At 41.0% G+C, this 27,436-nt stretch overlaps 1 protein-coding gene across 11 annotated transcripts in view; it reads right to left on the reverse strand.

Annotated features, from left to right (window-relative positions):
- Positions 1 to 1,002: 1,002 nt before the first annotated feature.
- Positions 1,003 to 27,436, reverse strand: part of LOC134359795 (disabled homolog 2-interacting protein-like) — a 609,971-nt gene continuing 583,537 nt past the window's right edge. For 10 of the 11 annotated variants that reach the window (XM_063073440.1, XM_063073438.1, XM_063073441.1 and 7 more), the window contains 4 exons: positions 23,025 to 23,180; positions 19,386 to 19,588; positions 17,307 to 17,394; positions 1,003 to 5,609 (listed from right to left, as the gene is read on the reverse strand). In XM_063073440.1, coding sequence (XP_062929510.1) covers positions 5,442 to 5,609; positions 17,307 to 17,394; positions 19,386 to 19,588; positions 23,025 to 23,180 — 615 coding nt within the window. In that variant the 3' untranslated portion in view covers positions 1,003 to 5,441. The remainder of the gene's footprint in view (positions 5,610 to 17,306; positions 17,395 to 19,385; positions 19,589 to 23,024; positions 23,181 to 27,436) is intronic. The other variant, XM_063073442.1, reaches the window with a different exon arrangement.

Genomic DNA, 27,436 nt, shown 5'->3' on the forward strand with positions numbered 1-27,436 from the left:
TGGACTTCATATGTTTCATGTGTTCAGCTCTGGTCACCTCATTCCAGGAAGCTTTAGAGAAAGTGCAGAGATTTACCAGGATTCTGCCTAGATTAGAGAACATATCTTGTAAGGAAAGGTTCAGCAAGGTAGGGCATTTCTCTTTGGAGTGAAGGAAGATGAGAGGCGACTCGATAGAGGTAGATACAATGGTAAGCAGCAGCAACCCAGTCGATACCAGCACCTTTTTCCCAAGCAGAAATGGCTAATATGAGAGCATAATTTTAAGGTGATTGAAGGAAAGTAAAGGAGGTATGTCAGAATTAGCTTTTAAAAAAAAAAATAGAGTGTGGTGGGTGTGTGGAATGCAATGCTGTGGGTCATAGTGGAGGCAGATACATTAGGGATCTTTGAGTAGCTTAAAAGGTTACCACAACATCATGGGCTGAAGGACCTGCACCGTTCTATGAGGCACTGGATTGTGTGTTTCGAATGCAGAAAGGTTTGCCCAAGATATCAAGGGAAAACAGAATATTAGAGTAAACTAGCAGGGAACATAAAAACAAACCGAGGCTCCACTAGCACATGAAAAGGGAAGGGCCAGCAAGGGTACAAATGGGTGCCTTGCAGATAAAAACAGAAGAACACATCATGAAGAATAAAGAAGTGACAGGAAATTGTATTGGTGTTCACTGAAGATGCTGAATACCATTTAGAAACGTTGGAGGTCCAAGGGGCCAGTTCATATGAGGATATGAAATTAGTAAATAAATACGACAAGTTAATGATCCTAAACACCTACAGATTCCTCAAGTAGCAATGATCTTCATCCCAGTTTTGAATAAGTAAATACTCTGGTCAGCACCTTACAAAATTCTCCAGATTCACCAACAGACCATGTCGACTGGAAGATAGCATTTGTGGTTGGGGGGGGGGAGAGAAATTAATAACCTGCTGGAATCAATAATAAATGACGTGATATCAAAACATTTAGTAACAAAATTATTGAACAGAAGTCACTTGCATTTACAACTTTATTGCTTGTTTGCCAGTCTAAGTGTGCAACTTTCAGACATTCCATTGTATTTCTCTCTTCTACTATGAATACCAGCAAGAAAATTATTCTCAAGTTAGCATATGGTGACATATCCATACTTACTTACTTTGAATCTTGAATTAGATAAATCATGTTTGACTAACAGATTGGGGTTCTTTGTTCAAAATAAAATTATTACTATTGAGGTATGTATATGTCACCAAAAACTACCTTAAGATTCATCTTCTTGCAGGCATAATAAACAAACAAACAGGTAAATAAATAAATAAAACTGAGAACATGAGTTGTAGAGTCCTTGAAAGAGGGTCCACAGGTTGTGTTCAGCGATCATTTCAATGTTGTGGTAAGTGAAGATGTCCACAGTGATTCAGAAGCCTGTTGGCTGAAGGCTAATAACTGTTCCTGAACCTGATGGCGTGAGGCCTAAGGCTCCTGGCGCCTCTTTCCTGATGCTAGAAGTGAGAAGACAGCATGGCCTGAATGATGTAGGTCTTTGATGATAGAGGTTGCTCTCTTGTGTCAGAATCATCTCATAGAAGAAGTGGCAAGTTTTGCATTTTGGAATGTCTTTGATGACCAACTCATACTCCTATATTTTTAAGGTTTTTAAATAAAATCTGCTATCTTTTACCACAGCAAAATATTCTCACTTTTCTGCACTGAATTTTATGTTCTTTACAGCAGCCCATCCTCACAGCTTGACTACGTTCATGTGATGTGTTACTATCTTCCCAATTCTGCAAACTAAAAACCACAACTAATTTATCACACTATGTTTCTCTGATTAAATGTGTCTATAATAACAATGTTCCATGTCTGATTTAATAATGACGTTACACAGATTGGTTAAAATAGCTAAATAAAACTTTAATAAGTCTAGTTGCAAATGTACATAAATTGCACAGCCACATATTTTAACACAAACAACTTTTCTGTACATTATTACAGGTTAAGTAAGCTGAAGTGAATCCAGCAAATACTTTAAACATACTTACAAAAGTGTAAGGATATAAAACGTACAACAGTTTTCCAGGGACAAGTATCAGCGAGCACCAGTTACTTGGAGGCATGTCCTATCACACAGAATACTGAGCACAGAGCAAAATTCCTGGCTTGCTTGTGGCAAATGAGACCATATGCCACACATCCAATGATAGTACAATCGCATGTTTAATTTAGATCCTCAAAATAAATGTCAAAACAATGTCACAGAACCTTTAGCTTTAAATACTACAGCAAGAAAAGAACTTTTTTTAAATAACAAGCTCTTCATGTGTATATTTTCCCATTCCAATATTGTGTGCTCAGCATTCTATTCCAATAAAATCCTGGGCTGCCCTTGGGTTGTTTAAGACTGTCAATAACTTGCGCACACTTCAGACCATACATTGCCTATGGAAACATACTCTCACAATATCAAGATGCACAATCTTTGGCACAGTTCTCTGCTTGGGGAGACACCTTTTTAGAACAGTTTCGACCTGAAACAAATAGGCTATAGTCTCTCAGGAGCTGTCTCAGTTCCCACTGAAATCTCTCAAACTTCTAGAGGAGGAAAACTCTATTTTCTGAACATCACTCTTGGAAGAAGTAAATCCTGGGCTTTAATTGTTTATCTTTTCAATTTGAGCAAAGCATTAAAATACTGAAACAACTTGCTTTATAGATGGTGTTCATAGTCGGGAAATACTGAGCCATATACAGTTCGAAAACTAATTCACTAAGCTTCTTAAATACATTCAAATAAATGTTTTTTGATTTTGTGTGGAAGCTCCCTGCAGACAACTATACATGCTGGGACTCTGCAAATGTATTAAAAAATCCTCAGCAGCCTCCTGCTCTAACTTCTAAAGGTAGTCTCAGCTATACAAGGAAAAACTAGTATTAATGCAGAAAATGCTTTTAGCTACATGCAACACTGGAGCTAATGCCAGTAGCAATGACTGCATTGAGATATACAAAATAACAGACCCCAGAACTGCCAGCTCACCGTACAGTCTTACTAGGGGTGTGGATCTTGGCTTTCGCTGCCCTGCCATAAACTGAGAGAGAAAAAAACAATGGAATGGCTTTAACATTGAGAAATTGTTTCCGTTAAAAGACTTTCACAGTTTTTAAAAGAAATAAAAATAACCATGTGCAATTTAATTCAAACTGTAAACACTGCTTCTTATGGATCCACACAATATTTTACATGCAGTTTTAATAAAAAAACAAAATATTAAAACATTTTGAACTGCAATAAAAAGTACAAATCTACAAAGTAATTTTAAAAAACCTTTTAAGGCTTATTTGCAAACTGTAATGCTAGCGGATATTAGGCAGGTATACACAGGTTTGGCAGTGCACTTAAAACATTCTCTGTTTACTTCACATCTTAGTTTTGCTAATGCCTTCTACAGCAGGATGTGCTGTCACGGCTTCTGTGACTGCTTGCATTCCATAGCGGTGCCCAAATCCGTACTGAAAGCCAGTTTGTTTCTTTTGGGAAACAACAGAGTCGCTTTACCAAATCACTGGTGCAGTCACGATACTTGTCATATGTCAGTGTTGCTAAATACAAATGCAACTTAAGATGCTGCAAATCTGAAAAGTCAGTAAATATAACAAATGGCCTGAAGAACTACAGAATCACAGATTGCAATCACACAGTGATTTTGTTTGCCTACTGTATATAAAGTGGTTTTAATTTGCCACCATTGGCTTTTTTTTTAATCAGACATTTTAAACAACATAAACAGCAGTTAAAGATGCAGTCACTTCGTAGTGACTTTGAGACAAGCAGTACCAGAAACAGATGTTAACTATATACAGTTTACACCGGATACATAGAGAGCGCTTTAACACAGCACAGATGCAGAAACTGACTTGCACAGTTAAAGTAAAATTGGAAAGTAACTTGATCGTTCGTGTTTCTTTTAAAAATACCTGCACAAACACATATAGGTATAAATTCAGCAGAACTGTTAGTACAGTACAGTATGTGTATCTTTTGTTTTAAATCAGATCTTTTGAAGCAGCAGTGGCCAATTCCATGTTCGTATGGGAGCAGCAGGATATTGGGGGGCGTGGGGGAGGGGGGGTAAATGTACCAAACCATCAATTTGTTTTAAAACAATGGTGCATGTATGGAAAGGATATCAGCTTAAAAAGTCCCACTGAACCGAGATGATAAACACAGACTAAACGTTTCCATTAGATGGTGATTCAGGTAGATGCATTGAACACAAGCTCTCTACCTGCTTCTTTTGCTATCACTCTATGATTTACAGCCATGCTTTTCTCTTGCTTCCGATTAGGAGTCAATGGATCTTTCCATAAACTATTTTTCTCAGTGGATAACTTCCAGTGCAATCCGCATTCTCCCATCTCATATTAGTAATTATAGTGTAGTGGTTAAAAGTCCTTAAAGCATTATTCTCAAAAACACAAGATGGTTGTAATTGGTCAGATGTCAGAGTGGTATAATCCAGAGGAAAGACTGTATGGGAATCTTCACTTTAGTAATTTTTAATGTTGTGGTTAAAAGTCTTTAGAGCATTATTCCCTAAAACAGAAGATGGTTTTGCTTGTTTAGATGTCAGAGTGGTATAATCCAGAGCAAAGACTGTATAGGAATCTTCGCACTGCCATCAGCTGTTAAGAAAAGCATTTTCTTATAAAAAGTTTCAAAGTAGGAAAACTGTTTCCCAAAAGACATCGTTATGTGCATGGTAAAAGTGCATTAGAGGCATTGCTGGCAAACTGTCAATATCAATGGACAGATATTCTTCCTCCTACCTATCCAACAGGGATAGAAACAGCACAAACCAGTCAAAATCAGAAAGTGTTGAGCATCAATTAGTTTAGAAATAACAATGGGGGGGGAAATCACTTTATTCTATAAAACTGGTCTACACTTGTGTCTGCATACTCAATTTTGATGGGAATAGAGCAATAATGAAAGACTTCCCATTTCTACAGAGGCATTTACGTGGAATGATGACTTCAATGGGCCACGTGAAGTCGACGGTGCAAGTACTTATAAATGAGTGGCTCAAGGGTCATCAGATAGACGTTGCACTGGAAAAAATATTCTAAGAATTGCTTTTTGGTTGCAACTATTTCAAAAACTCACTGCACACTCAGATGAAGCACCTGAGTTTACCTTACATGAACTCTACGGTATTCCAGTGCAAGATATTTGCCTGAAGACTTTCTAAGGCTCACTACTTCTGCTGTAACGACATGCTTCTTTTGACACCATGTGGCCACCTTAAAGAAACTTTTATACAAACACTAATATAATCACAAGATATCTGGATGCAGGTTTTCTCTGTTACTGTAGCTAACGGCAGTGCTTTAGCATGCCCTGTGTTGAGATTACTCATGGTACAAGGTAACTCCTGTCACTTAGCTCGGCACATCAGCAGTTGCTGCTGTTCCTGAATTCCCCGTTTTCTGTGATCTGCAGCTTGGTGGGATTGGTAGGGGAAATCCCATTTCGACTCTGCATGCTGTATCTCTCCTTCAGCTGTGTCAGGGCACTCATCAAACGAGCATTAGCAGCATCCAGGGAAACAATTCGTTTCTCCTGTTGGAAACAATACCAGTACAACCATATTAGTTCAAGTTCAGTTTGTTATCATTCAACCATACACATGTATACAGCCAAACAAAACCACGTTCCTCCAGACCAAGATGTACAACACAGTACATATAACTCACATAGACAACACATACCACCAGTAAATTAGCAAATAATAAGGTGCATTTATGACACAAGTTCAGAAGAGTACTGGCACTTCATGTGTGATGAGACCTGGGTGGTGGCAGGGAACTCAGTGGTCTTATGGCATAGGTAAAGAAGCTGTTTCCCATCCTAACATCTCTTGTCTAAATGCTGCAGTACCTCCTGTCTGAGGGAGGATAGGGGGATCAAAAAGATTGCTGGACGGATAGGATGATCACTGACAATGCTAAGGGCCCTGCATAGGCAGTGCTCCTGGTAAATAACCTCAATGAGTGGATACTGTAGCTTCCAGTCTGAAGCACAAACATCCACTTCTACAACTTCCGGTATCCCTCCTTCCTTTTCCATTCCCCATTCTGGTTTCCCTCTTGCCCCTTCTCTTCATCTGCTTATCAATGCCCGCTGGTGCCCCTCCTCTCTCCCTTTCTCCAACAGCCACACTCCCCTTTTTAGATTCCTAAACTGAAATAGATTCATACGTTTCCAGCTTTTACCTTTTCCACCTACCACCTCCCCCGCTCACCTACTCCTTCACCCAATCTCACCTATCACCTCCCCTCCCTCACCTACTCCTTCACCCAATCTCACCTATCACCTCCCCTCCCTCACCTACTCCTTCACCCAATCTCACCTACCACCTCCCCCGCTCACCTACTCCTTCACCCAATCTCACCTATCACCTCCCCTCCCTCACCTACTCCTTCACCCAATCTCAACTATCACGTACCCCTTCACCCAATCTCACCTATCACCTCCCCTCCCTCACCTACCCCTTCACCCAATCTCACCTATCACCTCCCCTCCCTCACCTACCCCTTCACCCAATCTCACCTATCACCTCCCCTCCCTCACCTACTCCTTCACCCAATCTCACCTTTTACCTCCCCTCCCTCACCTACTTCTTCACCCAATCTCACCTATCACCTCCCCTCCTTCACCTACCCCTTCACCCAATCTCACCTTTTCCTCCCCTCCCCTACCTACTCCTTCACCCAATCTCAACTGTCACCTCCCCTCCCTCACCTACTCCTTCACTCAATCTCACCTATCACCTCCCCATCACCTACCCCTTCACCCAATCTCACCTATCACCTCCCCTCCCTCACCTACTCCTTCACCCAATCTCACCTTTTACCTCCCCTCCCTCACCTACTCCTTCACCCAATCTCACCTATCACCTCCCCTCCCTCACCTACTCCTTCACCCAATCTCACCTATTACCTCCCCTCCCCTACCTACCCCTTCACCCAATCTCACCTATTACCGCCCCTCCCCTACCTATTCCTTAACCCAATCTCACCTATCACCTCCCCTCCCTCACCTACTCCTTCACCCAATCTCACCTATCACCTCTCCTCCCTCGCCTACCCCTTCACCCAATCTCACCTATTACCTCCCCTCCCCTACCTACTCCTTCACCCAATCTCACCTATCCCCTTCCAGCTTGCATTCTTTCCTCTCCCCACCTCCCCCATCTTCTTATTCTGGTTTCTTCCCACTTCCTTTCCAGTTCTGAAGGAGGGTCTCAGCCCGAAACATCGACTGTTTATTCCTCTCCATAGATGCTGCCTGACCTGCTGAGTTTCTGCAGCATTTTGTATATGTGCTACTTTGTATTTCCAGCATCTGCAGAATCTCTTGTGTTTGTTATATTAGTTAGTCTTTTCAACCACCAAAGTATTAATATTTTATAAACCTGATCTCTTTCTTAAAAATACACTTAAAATTTCAGGGGAAGAGGGCCGGCTGGTGGCACAATGACATCGACGCCAGACCCAGGAGTGGTTGTTCCCGGGTTCGAAACCAGTTGGGTCCGCTCCCGAGTACGCTTTCCATCTGTGCCGGTGAGTGTTGAGATTGCAACTCGACCTCGTAAAAGAAAAGGGAAAAATACTGTGAAAATGTCTGTGTGAGGAGTGGTGTGTCACACAGTCTCTCTCTCGCTTCGCGCCTTGTAAAGGCCATGAAAAAGACATCATCATGGACACACGCACGCACAGACTCGTACGCACACGCCAAAAAAAAAGATTTCAGGGGAAGGTTTCTCTAAGAATTTTAGCGGAGATTTGATAGAGGTATATAAAATTATGAGAGTATAGATAGGGTAAATGCAAGCAGGTTTCATCCACTGAGGCTGGGTGGGTCTAGTTCCAGAGGTCATAGGTTGAGGGTGAAAGTGTGGAATGAACTGCCATCAGAAGTGTTGGCTGTGGACTTGATTTCAAAATTTAAGAGAAATTTGGATAAGTATATGGATGGGAAGGTTATGGAGGGCTATGGTCCAGGTGCAGGTCAATTGGACTAAGAAGAGTAAAAAGACATTGCAACTCCCACCTTTCCTATCCTCTGAACATGCATCCTAATGTTGACGCTGTATATATTCAGCACAGATTAGATGGCCCGAAAGGCCTGTTTCTGAGCTGTACTGCTCTATAACTCTAACTTATTCCTGATCACTTGTCTGTTAAAAAGTCAGTCTTACAGTGATTCAAAAAATAGATTGTTAATGTCTGTAGCATTTCCAAGGTCATGCTCTGGGATACACTGTGCCGTTGCCTAGCACCGGGTCTCAATGGCCCTGCAGCTTAAAGCAACAAGCTGAGAAGTGGAGCTTTCAGCAACAGACCCCCAAAAAGCTGCAAGGGTTGGGAGTTGTAAATCTCACAGTGTATTTTCCAGAAACAGAGATGGAGGCAGCCTAAGGCAAATAGTACAATGGGGAATATGTGACCATGAGTGAGCTGCTGTCAGGCCTGCCTGGTATTCACTGGGCTCTGAAACCTGGTCTGTAACAAACACATTATTTAATCTGTGTCGTGCATTTATATGTGTGCTTAAAGGCAAACAGCATTAACAGTATGTTCTGAGGATAGGAAAGGTATGAATTGCAGCACAATTTTTGATTATGAAAGGGAATGTCTTTTTCAGAAAAAAAAACTCAAAAGTTAAGGTCAACCTTATCCTCCGTAGAATGTTTAAACACATGCTGCCACTGTCTGCAAGGAAAAACAAGAGAAAATCTGCAGATGCTGGAAATCCAAGCAACGCACACAAAATGCTGGAGGAACTCAGCAGGTCAGGCAGCATCTATGGAAAAGAGTAAACAGTCGACATTTCGAGCCGAGACCCTTCATCAGGACTGGAAAAAAAAATAAGAGGTGAAAGATAAGGTCAGAGGAAGAAGGTGGGGGTGTCTGTATGTTCTTCTCCATGACTGTGAGGGTTTCCTCCCACAGTCCAAACTCATACTAGTTGGTAGGTTAATTGGTCATTGTAAACTGTCCCGTGATTAGGCTGGGGTTAAATCGGGGGTTGCTGGGCAGCATGGTTCGACGGATCAGAAGGGCCTACTCTGTACTGTATCTCAATAAATAAATAATCTCTTTATACTTCCACTCTCGTCATTTGTCCTTCCGAATATTGCTTTTATACTCCCCGTTTATGACAGCATCACAGAACTGTGGCCAGTTGGTCCACTGGGTCTATACCAGTGGTTTGCAAGAGAACTCCAGCTGGTGCCATGCTCTCTCCTCCACGATGTACACGTAATTGCTGTTCAGACAGCTAGCCAGCTGCTCTGAATGACACAATTAAACCTGCCTCCTTCACTACCCTGGCGGTGCTGTCTAGATGAACCGTTCCTGGTACAAAAGGTTTTCATGTACTTTATTTAGAGATAGCACACAGTAACAAGCTCTTCTGCTCGACAAGCCCATGTGATCAATTAGCTTACTAACCCGAATGTCTTTGGAATGTGGGAGGAAACCTCCTCCTATTAACTTTGGTGCCATTGCCGATATTCTTAACTGTACGTCCTGGCATTCATGACTGCTCTGTCAGTGGCAACTTCTTTCTCTCCCACCCTAACTAATCTCTAAATATTAAAACCTCCTGCAACTTTCTCTGTTCCAAGGAGAGTAACCCCCAGGCTTCTCCAGTCAATTTATGCAACCTAGTTCTCATCCCAGGAATCTTTTTAGTAGATTTCTCCTGCCCAACACCGTTGTGGCCAAACCAGTGTTTTATAAAGGTTCGTCATGACTTGCCTGCACGCTTCTGTTTGTTTCAAACAAAAGAAAATCTGCAAATGCTGGAAATCCAAGCAACACACACAAACTGCTGGAGGAACTCAGCAGGTCAGGCTGCATCTATGGAAAAGCGTACAGTGACGACCCGGGCAGAGACCATTCAGCAGGACTGGAGGAAAAAAAACGAAAGATCTACTCCTCATCTTTTTCTCTCCAGTCCTGCTGAAGGGTCTTGACCCGAAATATCCACTGTACTCTTTTCCATAGTTGCTGCCTGGCCTGCTGAGTTCCTTCAGCATTGAGTGTGTGTTGGTTTTGTTTGTTTGTTTATTTGTTTATTTATTGAGATACAGTGCAGAATAGGCCCTTCCAGCCCTTTGAACTACGCCGCCCAGCAATCTCCGATTTAATCCTAACCTCATCACAGGCTAATTTACAATGACCAATTAACCTACCAACCGGTACGTCTTTGGACTGTGGTAGGAAACCAGAGTACCCAGAGGAAACCTGCATGTAAAACCTCCTTACAGACAGCGGCGGGAATTGAACCCAGTTAGCTTGCACGGTAAAGCTTTGTACTAACCAATACACTACTGTGCATTTATAAATCTTAAGATTCATTGTCTTTTTAACCAATTGTTCAATCTGTCCTGCTACTTATAGCAAACCACGTACGCATACGCTGGCTATTTGTTCTTTTAACTCTCTCGTGGTTATGCTTTCTGGTTATGGTTTCCTGTTCTTCTTACCAAAATGTAACACTCGCATTCCAAACTATCACTTCCCACTTTAGACTTGCCTGTACCTCCTGCATATATGAAAAGGATGCATATGAAAAGATATTTAATATATCAAATTATTAATGCATATTAAGAAAAACAGTAATCATGTTGTCGATGATTCCTTTGATTTAACAGATTTTATTTTATTTTTATTAGAGATACAGTGAGTGTGAAACAGACTCTTCCGGCTCAGCAAACCATCTATTTAACCCTAACCTAATCACAGGACAATTTACAAAGACCAAATTAACCTATTAACCAGTATTTCTTTGGAAACTTGGAGGAAACTGGAACACTTGGAGGAAATCCACACATTCCATGGGTAGGGTTACAAACTCCTTACAGAGGAAACTGGAATTGAACTCTGAGCCGTGAGCTGTAATGGCGTTGTGCTGACCGTTACGCTACGATGCTGCCTCAGCCTGCTGAATTCCTCCAGAAGATCACCTGTACCTCCTGAGATGAGCTTATGAAATACCGTCTCACAGACAGATGGCAGTGATGTCAAATGTGGCTCAAGTCCAGAGCTTAGAGCTTGAGGTCATTCATCTGACCAGTTGCATCATGGTGCGGTACCGCAGTTCCAACACGGGGGGATGCAAGAGGCTGCAGCGATTTCATGTACACAGCCTGACCCATCATGGGTACAACCATCCCCAGCATTGGAAGCATCTCCAAAAGATGCCTTCTCAAGAAGGCGGCATCCATCACCGGGGATTCCCACCATTCAGGCTGCCCTCTTCTCACCGCCACTCTCATTCCTGGCACCTCCCTCTCATGACCTGAGTAACTCATCGTATATTACATGGCGGAGAAGTGATGTCGTCCGACTGAACAAATGCAGGAATTTTAGGGTCAGGATTGGCAGGAGATGAAGCTGAATGCAACTGCAGTAACAACGTGCAATCAGAGCATTGAGTATAGGAGTTGGGATGTAATGTTGAAATTGTACAAGGCATTAGTGAGGACAAATTTGGGAGTATTGTGTACAGTTCTGGTCACCAAATTATAGGAAAGATGTCAACAAAATTGAGATAGTACAGAGAAGGTGTACTAGAATGTTACCTGGGTTTCATCACCAAAGTTACAGAGAAAGGTTGAACAAGTTGGGTCTTTATTCTTTGGAACGTAGAAGGTTGAGGGGGGACTTGATAGAGGTGTTTAAAATTATGAGGGGGATAGATAGAGTTGATGTGGATAGGCTTTTTCCATTGAGAGTGGGGGAGATTCAAACAAGAGGCTATGAGTTGAGAGTTAAAGGGCAAAAGTTTAGGGGTAACATGAGGGGGAACTTCTTTACTCAGAGAGTGGTAGCTGTGTGGAACGAGCTTCCAGCAGAAGTGGTTGAGGCAGGTTCGATGTTGTTGTTTAAAGTTAAACTGGATAGCTATATGGACAGGAAAGGAATAGAAGGTTATGGGCTGAGTGCAGGTTGGTGGGACTAGGTGAGAGTAAGAGTTCGGCATGGACTAAAAGGGCCGAGATGGCCTGTTTCGGTGCTGTAATTGTTATATGGTTATATCTGTGCAAAAGTACAGAGGCTGCTTTGGAAGATGGCAAATACTGGTGGCATGGTACTGTAGTGTGAGCACAACACTTTACAGTGCCAGCAACTGGGGTTCAATTCCCACCACTGTCTGTAAGGAGTTTGTACGTTCTTCCTGTGGCCACATGGGTTTCCTCTGGGTGCTCCGGTTTCCTCCCATAGTCCAAGGAGGGGTTAGTAAGTTGTGGGCATGCTATGGTGGTGGTACTTGCAGGCTGCCCCTGGTACATCCTTGGATTGTGTTGGTTGTTGATACAAGTGATGCATTTCACTGTATGTTTCACTGTACTTGTGACAAAAAGGGCTAATACATATTTCTATTAATGAGTAGAATCAGGTTTATTATTACTGGCATGTGTCGGTAAAATTTGTTAACTTAGCAGCAGCTGTACAATGCAATACATAATATATGAAGAAAAAAAGATGAAAGATCTACTAAGTGTGTGTGTGTGTGTATGAGAAATTGTGAAATTAATAAATGTAACTGATCATGAAGCTACTAAATGTAACTGTGTATGTACATGCAAGAAATCATGAAATTAATAAATCAGGGAATCTAACAGAGGATGAAGTAACTGAGCTGAAGATAACAACTTCATTTATCATGACGTTTAAAGGTCGCAGAGACAAGACATGTCCAGGTTTATGGAGTGTTTCAATGTCTTCCCGAATAAGGTACAGTTTCAATGGAATGCACCTCCGGCTCAGGAAATATTAATATGAAAGCATTAATTCTGAATACTTTCACCTGCAGCTCAGTTTCCCTTTAAATAATTTCCTCCTGCAGTATACTTTATTAGGCATGTATTATAGCCCAAAGGTAATAAATGACTTCTGCCTTCTTTATACTGTGGACAGAACTATGAAGCTATACTGAGTTATATGTGACCCATCACAATTGGTTTAGGTTGTTGTGGGGCATAACAAAATATTGACTTGGAACAGTAATGGAGAGAATAAATTGAAAAGGACATTCAAATTGTGTTCTTAATAGAGCCCAGGTAAGTGCTGGGAGCCCGTGAGGCATTGAGGGCTACTTTGAGCTAAATGTTATCAGAGTAGGCTGACTCAGAACAAGAATTTCTGTAAATTCTGGGTATGATATCCAATGGGGCTTTTCACTGGAACAGCAGCAAAGTTTAAAATTAATTGTGCGCAGCCAATAATCCAATGAGCTGTCGGCATAAGTACCACTCAAAGAAACTCGAGGCCGTTGGCACAGGGTAACGGTGAGAGAATGCAGCATTATCGGAAGTCCATCTTTGAATAAAATATTAAACCAAGGTCCTGCTTACCACTTCAGATGGTAAAATAATTGTATGCACTGTCAGAAGAACAAGATGGCATTGTGTTGATAAACCATCTCTTACTTAAGATAAGGACACCTTAGGTGGTTATTTACTTTAATTTGTTCCTATGTAGATCTAACTGGCTGCCAAATTTGCCAAGAATGTACAGTACTGGGCAAAAGTCTTAGGCACAGATATCTATAGCTAGGGTACCTAAGACATTTGCACGGTACTGTAGTAATTTTATGTATTGCACTGTATTGCTAATGGAAAAAAAATCCACATTTCATGATGTATATGGGTGATGATAAACCTGATTTTGATGTGGGTCTCCGTTGTGGACTGAGAGTGGGAAGGGGGCAAGGAGAGGGAAGGGAACAGGAAGCACTAGAGACACATTCTGTAATCAATAATCCAATTGTTTGGAATTAAATGATATTGCTTGGTGTCTCAGTGCTGGGTGTGTCTGCACCCACGCCAAACCCCATCTCTGGCACTCCTTCTCTGCCACCTGTCCCATACCCCTCCTGTAGTGCTCCACTCTCACCATTCACAATATCCTTTGTACCCACCACATTTACAAACTCACCCTCGGCTTCACATTGACAAATGCAGTACTGTGCAGAAGCCTCCTGGGAGTATACATCTTGCATAACCTCTCACGGTCCGAGAACACATCCTACACAATGCTTCTCCTGTTTGAAGAGGCTGAAGGGAGCTGGACTATGTGCATCTATACTCACATCATTCTAAGGACATGCAGTAGAGAGCATCCTAACAAGCTGCATCACTGCACGGTACGGAAACCGCACCGTGGCGGACAGGAAGTCAAAACTGCTCAACGCATCCCCAACACCAGCCAGCCCACCACCACGGAATTATATACAGAAAGGTGCCAGGAAAAGGCCAGAACCATCACGAAGGATGCTCGTGGACTGTTTGCCCCACTCCCGTTAGGCAGGAAGCGACGTAGCATCTATGCCAGGACCAGCAGACTCAAGAACAGTTACTTTCCGCAAGCAGTAAGGCTGATCAACACCTCCACACGCTAACCCACTGCACACAAACCTCTGCCACCATTACTTTACATCTCCTGTCAGAGTCATCTTATGTAGACACTCCTGTGCCTAGCGTCACTATGGACATACAACCAATCTATATATACAAACTTACCATATGTACTTACAGTATATTTGTGATTTTTTTACTATTGTGTTCTTCATTTTATTTATTTAGGGTACAGTACAGAACAGGATCTTCTGAGCCTTCAAGCTGTGTTGCCCAGCAACTCACCGATTTAACCCTAGCCTAGTCACAGGACAATTTACTATGACCAATTGACCGAATATCTGGCACATCTTTGTACTGCAAGAGAAAACCTAAGCACCGGGAGGACAATAGACAATAGACAATAGGTGCAGGAGTAGACCACTCAGCCCTTTGAGCCAGCACCGCCATTCACTGTGATCATGGCTGATCATCCACAATCAGTACCCATTCCTGCCTTATCCCCATAACCTTTCATTCAGCTATCTCTTTCTTGAAAACATCTAGAGACTTGGCCTCTACAGCCTTCTGGGACAGAACATTCCACATATCCACCACGCTCTGGGTGAAAAAGTTTTTCCTCAACTCCATTCTAAATGGCCTACCCCTTATTCTTAAACTGTAGCCTCTGGTTCTGGACTCACTCATCAGCGGGAACATGCTTCCTGCCTCCAGCATGTCCAATCCCTTAATAATCTTATATGTTTCAATAAGATCCCCTCTCAGCCTTCTAAATTCCAGAGTATACAAGCCCAGTCGCTCCAATCTTTCAACATATGACAGTCCCGCCATCCCGGGAATTAACCTTGTGAACCTACGCTGCACTCCCTCAATAGCAAGAATGTCCTTCCTCAAATTTGAAGACCAAAACTGTACACAATACTCCAGGTGTGGTCTCACCAGGGCCCTGTACAGCTGCAGAAGGACCTCTTTGCTCCTATACTAATTCCCCTTGTTATGAAGGCCAGCATGCCATTAGCTTTCTTCACTGCCTGCTGTACTTGCATGCTTGCTTTCAGTGACTGATGTACAAGAACACCTAGATCTCGTTGTACTTCTCCTTTTCCTAACTTGACTCCATTTAGATAATAATCTGCCTTCCTGTTCTTACCACCGAAGTGGATAACCTCACATTTATCCACATTAAACTGCATCTGCCATGCATCCGCCCACTCACCCAGCCTGTCCAAGTCACCCTGCATTCTCATAACATCCTCCTCACATTTCACACTGCCTCCCAGCTTTGTGTCATCCGCAAATTTGCTAATGTTACTTTCAATTCCCTCATCTAAATCATTAATATATATTGTAAACAGCTGCGGTCCCAGCACTGAACCCTGCGGTACCCCACTGGTCATCACCTGCCATTCCGAAAGGGACCCGTTAATTGCTACTCTTTGTTTTCTGTCAGCCAGCCAATTTTCAATCCATGTCAGTACTCTGCCCCCAATACCATGTGCCCTAATTTTGCCCACTAATCTCCTATGTGGGACTTTATCAAAGGCTTTCTGAAAGTCCAGGTACACTACATCCACTGGCTCTCCCTTGTCCATTTTCATAGTTACATCCTCAAAAAATTCCAGAAGATTAGTCAAGCACGATTTCCCCCCCGTAAATCCATGCTGATTTGGACATATCCTGTTACTGCCATCCAAATGTGTTGTAATTTCATCTTTTATAATTGACTCCAGCATCTTTCCCACCACCAACATCAGGCTAACCGGTCTATAATTCCCTGTTTTCTCTCTTCCTCCTTTCTTGAAAAGTGGGACAATATTAGCCACCCTCCAATTCACAGGAATTGATCCTGAATCTATAGAACATTGGAAAATGATTACCAATGCGACCACGATTTCTAAAGCCACCTCCTTAAGTACTCTGGGATGCAGATCATCAGATTCTGGGGACTTATCAACCTTCAGTCCCATCAGATTACCCAACACCATTTTCTGTCTGATGCGAATTTCTTTCCGTTCATCCATTACCCTTGGTCCTCGGGCCACTATTATATCTGGGAGATTGTTTGCGTCTTCCCTAGTGAAGACAGATCCAAAATACCTGTTCATCTCATCTGCCATTTCCTTATTCCCCATAATAAATTCACCCTTTTCTGTCTTCAAGGGCCCAATTTTGGTCTTAACTATTTTTTTCCTTTTCACATACCTAAAGAAGCTTTTACTATCCTCCTTTATATTCTTGGCTAGTTTACCTTCGTATCTCATTTTTTCTCCACGTATTACCTTTTTAGTTATCTTCTGTTGCTCTTTAAAAGTTTTCCAAACCTCTGGCTTCCCACTCATCTTTGCTATGTTATACTTCTTCTCTTTTATCTTTATACTGTCCTTTACTTCCCTTGCCAGCCACGACCTCTCCTTACTCCCCTTAGGATCTTTCTTCCTCTGGAATGAACTGATCCTGCGCCTTCTGCATTATTCCCAGAAATACCTGCCATTGTTGTTCCACTGCCATCCCTGCTAGGGTATTGTTCCATCGAACTTTGGCCAGCTCCTCCCTCATAGCTCCATAGCTCACTTTGTTCAACTGTAATACTGACACTTCCGATTTTCCCTTCTCCCTCTCAATTTGTAGATTAAAACTTATCATATTATGGTCACTACCTCCTAATGGCTCCTTTACCTCGAGGTCCCTGATCAAATCCGGATCATTGCACAACAATAAATCTAGAATTGCCTTCTCTCTGGTGAAATCCACATGCACACGGGACGGAACACACAAACTTCATCGGATCCAAAGTAACAAGTATTTTGTTTTCCTTTACGCTTGAGTACTGAAAGTGACATTAAACAATCTTGAATTTCCTGCATCGTAGGAAGGGAGATCCTTACCTGGGCTTCAATGATCTTCTGCTTGGAGTCCACCGCAGCTTGCATCTCTGCATGGTCTTTCTTCAGTTCATCTTCCACAGCCATTAACCTTTAAAGAGAAAACGGGAGTAACAGCAGGGTCAGACAGACTTAAAAGCTCAGTCAATCCTGAGGTTAAACACAAATACTGATTATTGCTGAATTCTACAATATTGTGAGTCAATCCAATTTTTAGATAGGCCAAGGTCCTTTGGCATTCTATAATTTTGTAACAATCACTAAGAAACAAATAATTGCTTTAATGGTAGGAGGAGGCTTTTGTTGAGTACAGGAGCACAAAAATAATTTCCCCCTTCCCCTCTGCAAATGGGGAGTCATGCTGGAAATTGTTTCATAGTCAGTATACCTGCCTACTTGGACGCTTAACCTGTATGAACACTGGCAGTGTTGCAACTAAATCCAAATCACCTCAGTATGAATTCATAAATTCCTACTTCCAATGTGGGCCACAATCAACAACGAGTACCTTCAGCGTGCTAATCCAGAGCCCGTGGGGTAAAAAGCTTTCCTATTAGATCAGATGACAAACAGTTGGGATAAATGGGCCATTTTAAGGGAAGCAAACAGTAGTTACAGGAGTTCCACAGGGATCAGTACTTAGGCCTTTAATTGTTTACAATCTGCATTAATGACGCAGATAAAGGGAGTAAGTTTATCGTAACCTATTTTACTAAAAATAGATGAGCAAGTTGTGAGCAAGATGCAGAGAATGCAAAGAGATTATGAACTGGTAAAGTGAATGAACAGAAATTTAGCAAGGGCGGTATAACACAGCTGCTGTTCTGCTGGATTATAATAAAGAAGCAGTATATTATTTAAAAGAAGACAAATTCAGAATACTGTTGAATAGTGGCCTGGATGTCAACATCATCAAAAACACAATGTCACAGCAAACAATTATGGGGGTAAAGAGAATGGTCTTTGGAATTGGACTTGGTTACCCTGTACTAAACGTGGAGTTGGAATTTTGCATGATAGGTCCCTACCTCCATTCTTGTTATGCTCAAAGACATCTCAGTTATGTTCCAAACTCTTTACTTAGAAAAATTGAAACCTTTCAAACATTACATACTCTTGCAAGAACTCTTAATGCCATTTTTGTCTGCAAATGTGCTCCACTTCAAGTGGTCACATCCTTTTAAATTTACAGCCCTCCTTTATGATATTAGATACAAGCTTCTGTCTCTCCTATGGTGATCTCCCACAGAATTTACCCACCCTTTTTAAAACCACAGCAGCTGTGTGGTGGGTACGACTAATGAAGACCAACTAACATCCAAAAGGAAAATCTATTTTATTCTGCCCCTTAAAATGATTGACATAATTTGGCACCTTTGATGTCCAAGTATAAACAATAAGGCTTTATAGGGCATTGGTCAGACCGCACTGGGTCCCTTATCTAAAAATGGATGTGCTGGCACCGTAAAGGCTCAGGAGGAGGTTAATGGGAATGATTCTGGGTACAATGTTCCCTCTAAGGTGTGCACATACAGAGAGCAGTCAAAGGTTAAGGGGGGAAGGCAGGAGAATGGGGTTGAGAGGGTTAATAAATCAGTCATGATGGGGTGGCAGAGCAGACTCAATGGGTCGAATGGCCTAATCCTGCTCCTGTGTCTTATGTCAGCATTTAAATCCTTCCATCAAATCTGTGATGAAGATCAACAACAGCTACAATGGGCCTACCTTTGTTCCCCATTTATCCTGAAGAGAACAGAATATACAACATTCTACCAATCTGCACAGCCTGAATGGTCCTTCACACTTCCAATTTCTCTAATTCAACAGGCAGTATTTAGATTCAGCCGTTTTATTTTTTTGATTATGTCCTCTGCAGAGATCAAATATTTTATCCCAATATGAAACTAGCAAGATGTGAATCCCAAAGAAAAATGACTGTTAAAATTATGTATCAGCTTGGAGAGATGTTTCAGTAATTGCTCTCCCACGTCAGCATTAACAACAAATTCACAATTATGCAATGTCTCCAAAGCTATATTACAATAATAAAAAAAAAGTCCTAACAGATGTCTAGCTGCATACCTGCTGATTATGCCTTTCATCTGCACATCTTTGTCTTCTTGTTGTCTACGAAGCCGTTCCTCACCCTCCTCCAGCCTGGCTTGGTACTCCAGCATCATCTTTTGTGCTTGCTCCTCTTGGTTCTTTAAATGAACCTCATATTCCTCCAGCTTCCTATTGGAAGCCCTCAGTTTATCCTGAAGTATGGCAATCTCCTGTTGATACTGATAGGAATAAAGGCAGTGGACTTAAAGAGGGTTCATTATAAAAATACGATATACAAGACTTAAAATATCACTGGAAAATGCACATTCCCCCTATTTAAAAAATAGTATCTTTAATATCCTGTAGATTTATAACATTGTGGCCCATCAGCTATACATTAATACCAGAAAAAAACAACTACAAATCTACTAATATTCCTAGTCTGCATTTCATTCAGAACTTTGGGACACAATCTTTAACAATGGGAAAATTAATTGGGTTTAAGTAATATATTTCAATGAAGGTGTAATGCATTTTGTAGGCTTCTGTTGTAAACTGTAGATTTCACGAAGACCAAGGGAATTTATTTTAAGTCAAATTGTGCACACAGCATAAAATGACAAATTCTCCCAGGGGGTTCAAGGGCTGCAACTTTGAGAGAAATCTGCAAAGTCACCCCCCTTTTGCATAGCAGTAATTTGAACAAGTAAATTTAAAGCTATTAATCTGGAATTACTTTATAAACGTTGTTTTTCAGCAAAGTTAGACAGATTTGAATCTTCTAAAGTACTTAATTCCTACTTGCTTTTGGGGATATCTTCAGCTCACCATATCAGACATGCTTAATGACTACCTAGGATCTACTTCTCATATTTGTAATGAATACAAAATACATCGTTCTCCCCTCCGGGTTAAACAGGCTGCATGCATCCATTATGGACGCTGTTCAGATAAGAGCTGGGTAGCTGATAAAGCATTCACCTCAGCAGTCTGTCATTTAAGCATAAGGGGCTGATGCAAGCTTTTTGAAATGATTGGCATTTGAAAAAGAAAGAAGAATGTAACTCCGTGGGGAGCCACCATTACAGCTTCACAGAGAGATATCATCCTCTGTAACAGCTTACCAAAAACAAAATACAGATTTTAAACTAGGCATTCAGTTCCAAAAGTACAATGCAAATTTCTATTAAATTCAGGCACGATCAGGATTAGCAAACATGAATTAGTTAAAAATCTGAGTGCCAGATGTCATCTTGCAATTATGTTTCCGTGGGTAAGAGTCAGAAACCAATTGTTTCTGCAAGAAGCATTAGAAGAATGAGAAATGAATTGACTGTAACAGACAAGTTGAACTATTAACTTAAAAGCACACAAACAGGAGATATTAAGTAGCATCCGGAAGAACAGTAAACCAATATACAACCCTCATCACAATCAGTAGAGAAAGAAAAAGGTGAAATAGATTTACACAAGCAAATGGAAAAGTGTAAATATGAAACGCTGGGACATGTTGAAATTCAGCAGGACTGAAGGAAAATGTAAGATACAAAATGGGAATATGAGAAACAGCATGCAAGAGATACAAAATCTAACAGCAAAACTTCTTAAAACCAATTGAGAACATGTTGAAGGGGAACATGAGACCATTAAAAATAGTTACAGGCAAGACTAAAACGAACAATAAAACAGCAGGCTTGTTCAGTAGTATATTTTATTGACGTATACAACAGATGACAAAACATTAAATGAAGAATCTTAGTGAATTTAGCATATTAAAAATGGTAATTTAAGGAGAAATTGGGGACTTATATATACAATTATCCTGAAGCTAATTGTTTTCACTCAAGGTATTAAACGAAATAAAATTGTACACGAGTCAGGTTATAATTTAGTTAAATCCTCTAGATTCAGGAATCATGCCTATGGACTGGGAAACTGCACACATTATTTGGGAGGGCAGAAAGAAACCATGTAAACTGATAGTTTAAAATTAACTGTATGTAATTATCAGAGAAAAAAAATCAAGAATTTGTGAAAGGTATCTTAGTGGAGTTTATTACCAATTTTCAAACGTGAAGCTGATAGCAGCCATAATAGACATCATAGCAAGGATATAACGCAAACAACAGGAATTCTGCAGATGCTGGAAAATCAAGCAACACACATCAAAGTTGCTGGTGAACACAGCAGGCCAGGCAGCATCTGTAGGAAGAGGTGCAGTCGACGTTTCAGGCCGAGACCCTTCGTCAGGACTAACTGAAGGAAGAGTGAGTAAGGGATTTGAAAGTTGGAGGGGGAGGGGGAGATCCAAAATGATAGGAGAAGACAGGAGGGGGAGGGATAGAGCCAAGAGCTGGACAGGTGATAGGCAAAAGGGGATACGAGAGGATCATGGGACAGGAGGTCCGGGAAGAAAGACGGGGGGGGGGACCCAGAGGATGGGCAAGAGGTATATTCAGAGGGACAGAGGGAGAAAAAGGAGAGTGAGAGAAAGAATGTGTGCATAAAAATAAGTAACAGATGGGGTACGAGGGGGAGGTGGGGACTTAGCGGAAGTTAGAGAAGTCGATGTTCATGCCATCAGGTTGGAGGCTACCCAGACAGAATATAAGGTGTTGTTCCTCCAACACCTTATATTATAGCAAGGATATGGTAGGTTTGAAAAATGGATCCAAAATTGGCATGGAAAGTTCGAAACCAAATGTCAAAATAAACATCTATTTTGATTGGTGGGATATTACATTCATTTTTCCTCAGAAGTCCATTTTAAGGCCTCATCTTTTCACAATATATAGTATGACTTGTCTGAACAGAAATTGGTCCACAGGTTTTCTGAGGAAGAGAAGATTGCATTGATGGGAGTTGGAGAGAATGGCAGAAATTTGAGATGCTTTATATCATGGAAAGGCAAATGAATGGAAGTATGGTTTAATGATGATATAAAACCTAATTCAATCATGGAGCAGACTTGAAAGGTTCAGTGTCTCCTATCCTTATGAATCTGGGGAGATGGTCAAAATCAACTGCTTTTCAGGCTGATAGTAACTAGAAAGTTACCACATTATCAGTCTCTGTGAACCAGAAAAAGGGACACTCTATATAAACAGACGTGCTGAAGGGAATTCCTTCTGTAGGACCACAGTCCATCTGTATCAGCTGACTAAATTTAAAGGAAACCCGTAAGATAATTTATTTTTCTGTTTTCTAACCAATGCAAAGGACCCACCTTGGCTAGTAGCAATCTGTAATAGCACTAATATACATTTCCTATTTGAGCTACGAAAAATGGCAGCTTTCCTCATATAAATATTAAAGTATGCAATTTCATGTTACAATCTAATTCCTCGGTTGTTGGTCTCTGCAAAATTGATGAAGGCCATAACACATCATCATTAAACAGAAAGGCACTTGAATCAGCTAATTTGAAGTGACTAGCTTTACTTCCAGTGCTTAGTTTCACATTTTTATTCATTAACATAAAAATATAATAATGCATTACTTTAAACGATTAAACTGCTGTGTCATTAATCCAGAACATAATTTTGCTAGCCAGAAAAATTAGAATATCTACAATTATATTTATTCCCAATATGCAAAAGGAAAAGCAGTTATGTTGTGCAAAGAGAAAAACACCTTTGAAAGGCGTTAGAATTTCTGTCTGGCAAATATCATTACCTTCTCTATCTGGCTAAGTTCCTCTTTAGGTCTGACATCATCCCTGTGCTTAGAGCCTGGGTCCACAGTTTCATCATCTATGAACTGCATGTTCATATTCATCAGCCATGCCGCTGTGCGGTCCACTGAGGACAAGGCATTCGCAGGCGAGGGGGCCTAAAAAAGTGTGATACAGCTCAGCTTTGCATCTGAATTTTACACAAAGAAAGTTAAAGCAAAGGAAATGAAGAGATACAAGTAATGATTTTTTTACATTGGACTCATTTTACGATTGTGTTACGGGGAATAAATAATATATTTCAATCCAGATCTCAAGATTTGGTTTTGCTTATTGAAACACGTGGATTCCAGTAATCTATTTTGTAAATGCACAATATTTTCATTGCAATTTGCTGGAATGGGCAATAAAGCAATACAATTATTTTAAATACTTAACTAATTTTTAAGACCCTATGCCACTCACTTCGTCTCCACACAAGTCAATATCAATGACGCTCTAACTACAATTGCTGCAATTGTGGGTTTCTCCATTCTTTCCCAGGAATATATCCTTGTGCTTAGAGAACTGCAGGCACAAGTACATACCCTAACAACTATCACACTGATATGCTGCACTGACTTTCAGAAAGAATTGAATCAGATCATGAAAAGTCATTAAAATAGAACTTATTCTTCCTGTGTGGGCAATGGTTGCAAAACAAATATGCAATGAAGAATGTATGTAAATACAAATAGGAAGTGGTGCAGAGTGAGCCAGCAAGGAATATTTCCATGTTGCTGATAAGGGAAATGGAATAAGGCAGCACTTGAGAACTGGCTTTCTTCAGCATTGAAGGACAAGCAATTAGAACAATAGATTCTTATGTCAATCAAGATGGGGTGGCCAGGACTGAGGAGGAGGTTCCCTTTTCACTTTACATTATGTTCCGCATGTCACAAAAACAGTCAGCTTTCTGTTTCAATAAAATGCACTTATCTAATAGGGGTAACATTTACAGAATGATATGTAGTTTCTGGATTTACACCGATGTGTAAGTGAACTCTTTTAAATTTCATTGTGGGTCCGTGACTTCTACAGCCACATAGCTTGGTCAACATCTTAATAACTGATACTGTACAATTTATTATTAGTTGTTGGCAAATTATGCTTAAAAGGCGATGGATTTGCCAAGACAGTGAAATACAATTTCACTAATGTCAGGGTCCAGACTGCTCTCTTGTCTGATGGGAGAAGCATCATAATTCGTTAAAACAGAGCGTTCACGATTCTATATTGAGAATAACCTCATACCAAAACGTCAATAGGCCAAGTTCACTACATTCTTTTCAAGACGAGTCACTCTTTTAATGTGACAATTTTGACATAAAAACATATAACCATCTGGTGGAAGTCTCATTATTTAACTCATTGTTCATGTCACAAATCAATTCTTGTTAACAACGCGAATTAGCACAAGCTGAATGAAATCACCAATGGTTTAAATTAGATGTTATGCAACAGCAGCAGCAGTTTCCTCAAAAGAAAAGCAACACAGAAAGGTTTTTCAGGGTAGAAAGCATAGTGACTTGTCTTCATTAACCCAAGATAGATGATTGGATTTGTCCATACACCCTCCTGGAAAGCTATGAATCTTTAAGCCAAGCATTTAGATTATAAGAATACTTGTTCACTCCAGTCATTGAAATTATATACAAATGAGTTAACAATCTAAAATGAAATATTAACATTTTCCATAGCGGAACAACAGACTGACCTAAAATTAAGATTTACGTCCCACCCCTTCCCCTTGTCACACCTATCACCTGCCGGCTTGTACTTCTTCCCCTCTCCCCTTATTCTCTCTTCTTATTCTGGCTTCTTCTCCCTTCCTTTCCAGTCCTGTTGGAGTGTTAGCCTGAAGCATCAGCTGATACATTCCCCCTCCACAGATGCTGCCCTTCCTGCTGAGTTCCTCCAGCATTTTGTGTGTGCTGCCTCAGACTTACAATTGACTTTGCTTAGGAAGAATGATGAAATAACTTACCAAATATTTAAGAAAACTTCATTCAACACTAAGAATGGTGTGTCAATGAAAAGCTTGAAGACCAATAGAAAATATTCACCTCTTACAAAATATTTAATGAAAATAATCTTCAGAGTACTGATTTCTAGAGCAACATACTGTGCACATATTGTAAAGTCCATGAGGTGTTGCTACCCGCTGTACCAAATAAAGTGGCAACTGGGTATATATTCATGGTCTTTTGCTGTTGTAGCCCATCCACTTCAAGGTTTGACGTGCTGTGCATTCGGAGATGCTCTGCTGCACACCACTATTGTAATGCATGGCTATTTGAGATACTGTTACCTACCTGTAGCTTGAACAAGTCTGGCCATTCTCAAAGTCCAAAGTAAATTTATCAGCAAAGTACATTATTTTGGGCCAAATAGGCTAATTCTGCTCCTATATCTTATGGTCTTATCGAGGGAAATGGATCAGCCATGGTGAAATGGCAGAGGAGACTCAATGGGCTGAATGGCCTAATCCTGCTCCTGTATCTCATGGTCTTACATATATCATCATATGGGACCCTGAGATGCACTTTTTACAGGCATATACTCAGTAAATCCCATAACCATAATAGAATCAATGAAACCTACACACAACAGGGTGGTCAACCAGTGTGCAAAAGAGAACAAACTGTGCAAATACAAAGAGAAAAATAAATAAATAAGCAAGCAAGCAAGCAACAACTATTGAGAACATGAGATGAAGAGTCCTTGAAAGTGAGTCCATTATGTTGCGGGAAGAGTTCAGTGATGGGGCAAGTGAAGTTGAGTGTAGTTAACCTCTCTAGGTCAACAGCCTGATAGTTGAGGGGTAATAACTATTCCTGAAGTGGTGGTGTGCTGGGATTCTCCTCTCTCACTAACGATTGTTTCTCCTGCCATTCTCTGTAAACTCTGGAGAGTGTCGTGTCTGAAAATCCCAGGAAATTAGCAGATTCTGACATACTCAAACCACCGCGTATAGTACCAACAATCATTCCACGGTCAAAGTCACTTAGATAACATTTCTTCCCCATTCTGATGTTTGCTCTGACCAACAACTGAACCTGCTGACCAAGTCTGCATACTTTTACGCATTGCGTCGCTGCCACATGATTGCATTAACGAGGTGTACAGATGTACCCAACAAAGTGGCCACTGGGTGTATGCTACAGTTAAGCTACTGAATACATTATTTTTAGGTGTAATATGGCAGCATTTAATGTCATAGTTGACATAAGGAACAATCAGTTACTGAGCAATGAGCAGAACATGATTGATAAGATGCAGTTTATTCTACTGGCAGCGGCACGGTGGAAAATCCCCTCACAACAGTTAGTGGAAAACAGTAGGAACTGCAAATGTAAAAGATCAGTAGAAATTGTTATACATATCAACATTAGTCAGCAGCAGGCAAAGTAAAGATCGGGGATGATATTTTATGTCTATATCCTTCACCTCCAACATTACACTCTTGACTTTCTTTACTTGCACTGACTCACTCATCAAATTGACCGCATCTTCCATGTGCTGACAAGCGCTGTTGGTTAAAATACATTTTCGATATACACAACAATATTACAGTATTCAAGAAGACACAAGTTAAGGAAAGTCCTGGCGAAGGGTCTCGGCCTGAAACGTCGACTGTACCTCTTCCTAGAGATGCTGCCTGGCCTGCTGCGTTCACCAGCAACTTTGATGTGTGTTACAAGTTAAGGAAAACTGACTTCCCTTTTCTGCACTCCTGAAATCCAAGAAATGGTTATGATTGTGGATAGGGAACGGACTCGGTCCTGTTGAAGGGTCTTGGCCTGAAACGTCGACTGTTTACTCTTTTCTAAAGATGCTGCCTGGCCTGCTGAGTTCCTCCAGCTCCAGCATTTTGTGTGTGTTACTTGGATTTCTATAGAACCACAGAACACTACAGCACAGAAAACAGGCCATTCGGCCCTTCTAGTCTGTGCCAAAACTTTATTCAGCCAGTCCCATTGACCTGCACCCAGTCCATAACCCTCCAGACCTCTCCATCCATGTTATCTATCCAATTTGTTCTTAAAACTTAAGACTGAGCCAGCATTTACCACGTCAGATGGCAGCTCGTTCCACACTCCCACATCTGAGATTTTCTCTTGTTTGTGAATGGAATATTCAGTTACTCCCAACTCTTGAGATTGAAAAGTTAATATATTCAGGGAGCTGGGAGAGTTGGCTCACTTTTATTTCATGCAGGATTCCCTAAAGGTTAACCTGTAGGTTGGATTGGTAGTAAGGAAGGGAAATGCAATGTCCGTCTTGTTGGGGGGAGTCTTTCATTGATTCTATTGTGTTTCTTGTATTTACTGTAGTTGCCCCACAAGAAAATAAATCTCAGGGTTGTATATGG

This window comes from Mobula hypostoma, chromosome 21, assembly GCF_963921235.1.
Source record: "Mobula hypostoma chromosome 21, sMobHyp1.1, whole genome shotgun sequence".
Lineage (NCBI taxonomy): Eukaryota > Metazoa > Chordata > Chondrichthyes > Myliobatiformes > Myliobatidae > Mobula > Mobula hypostoma.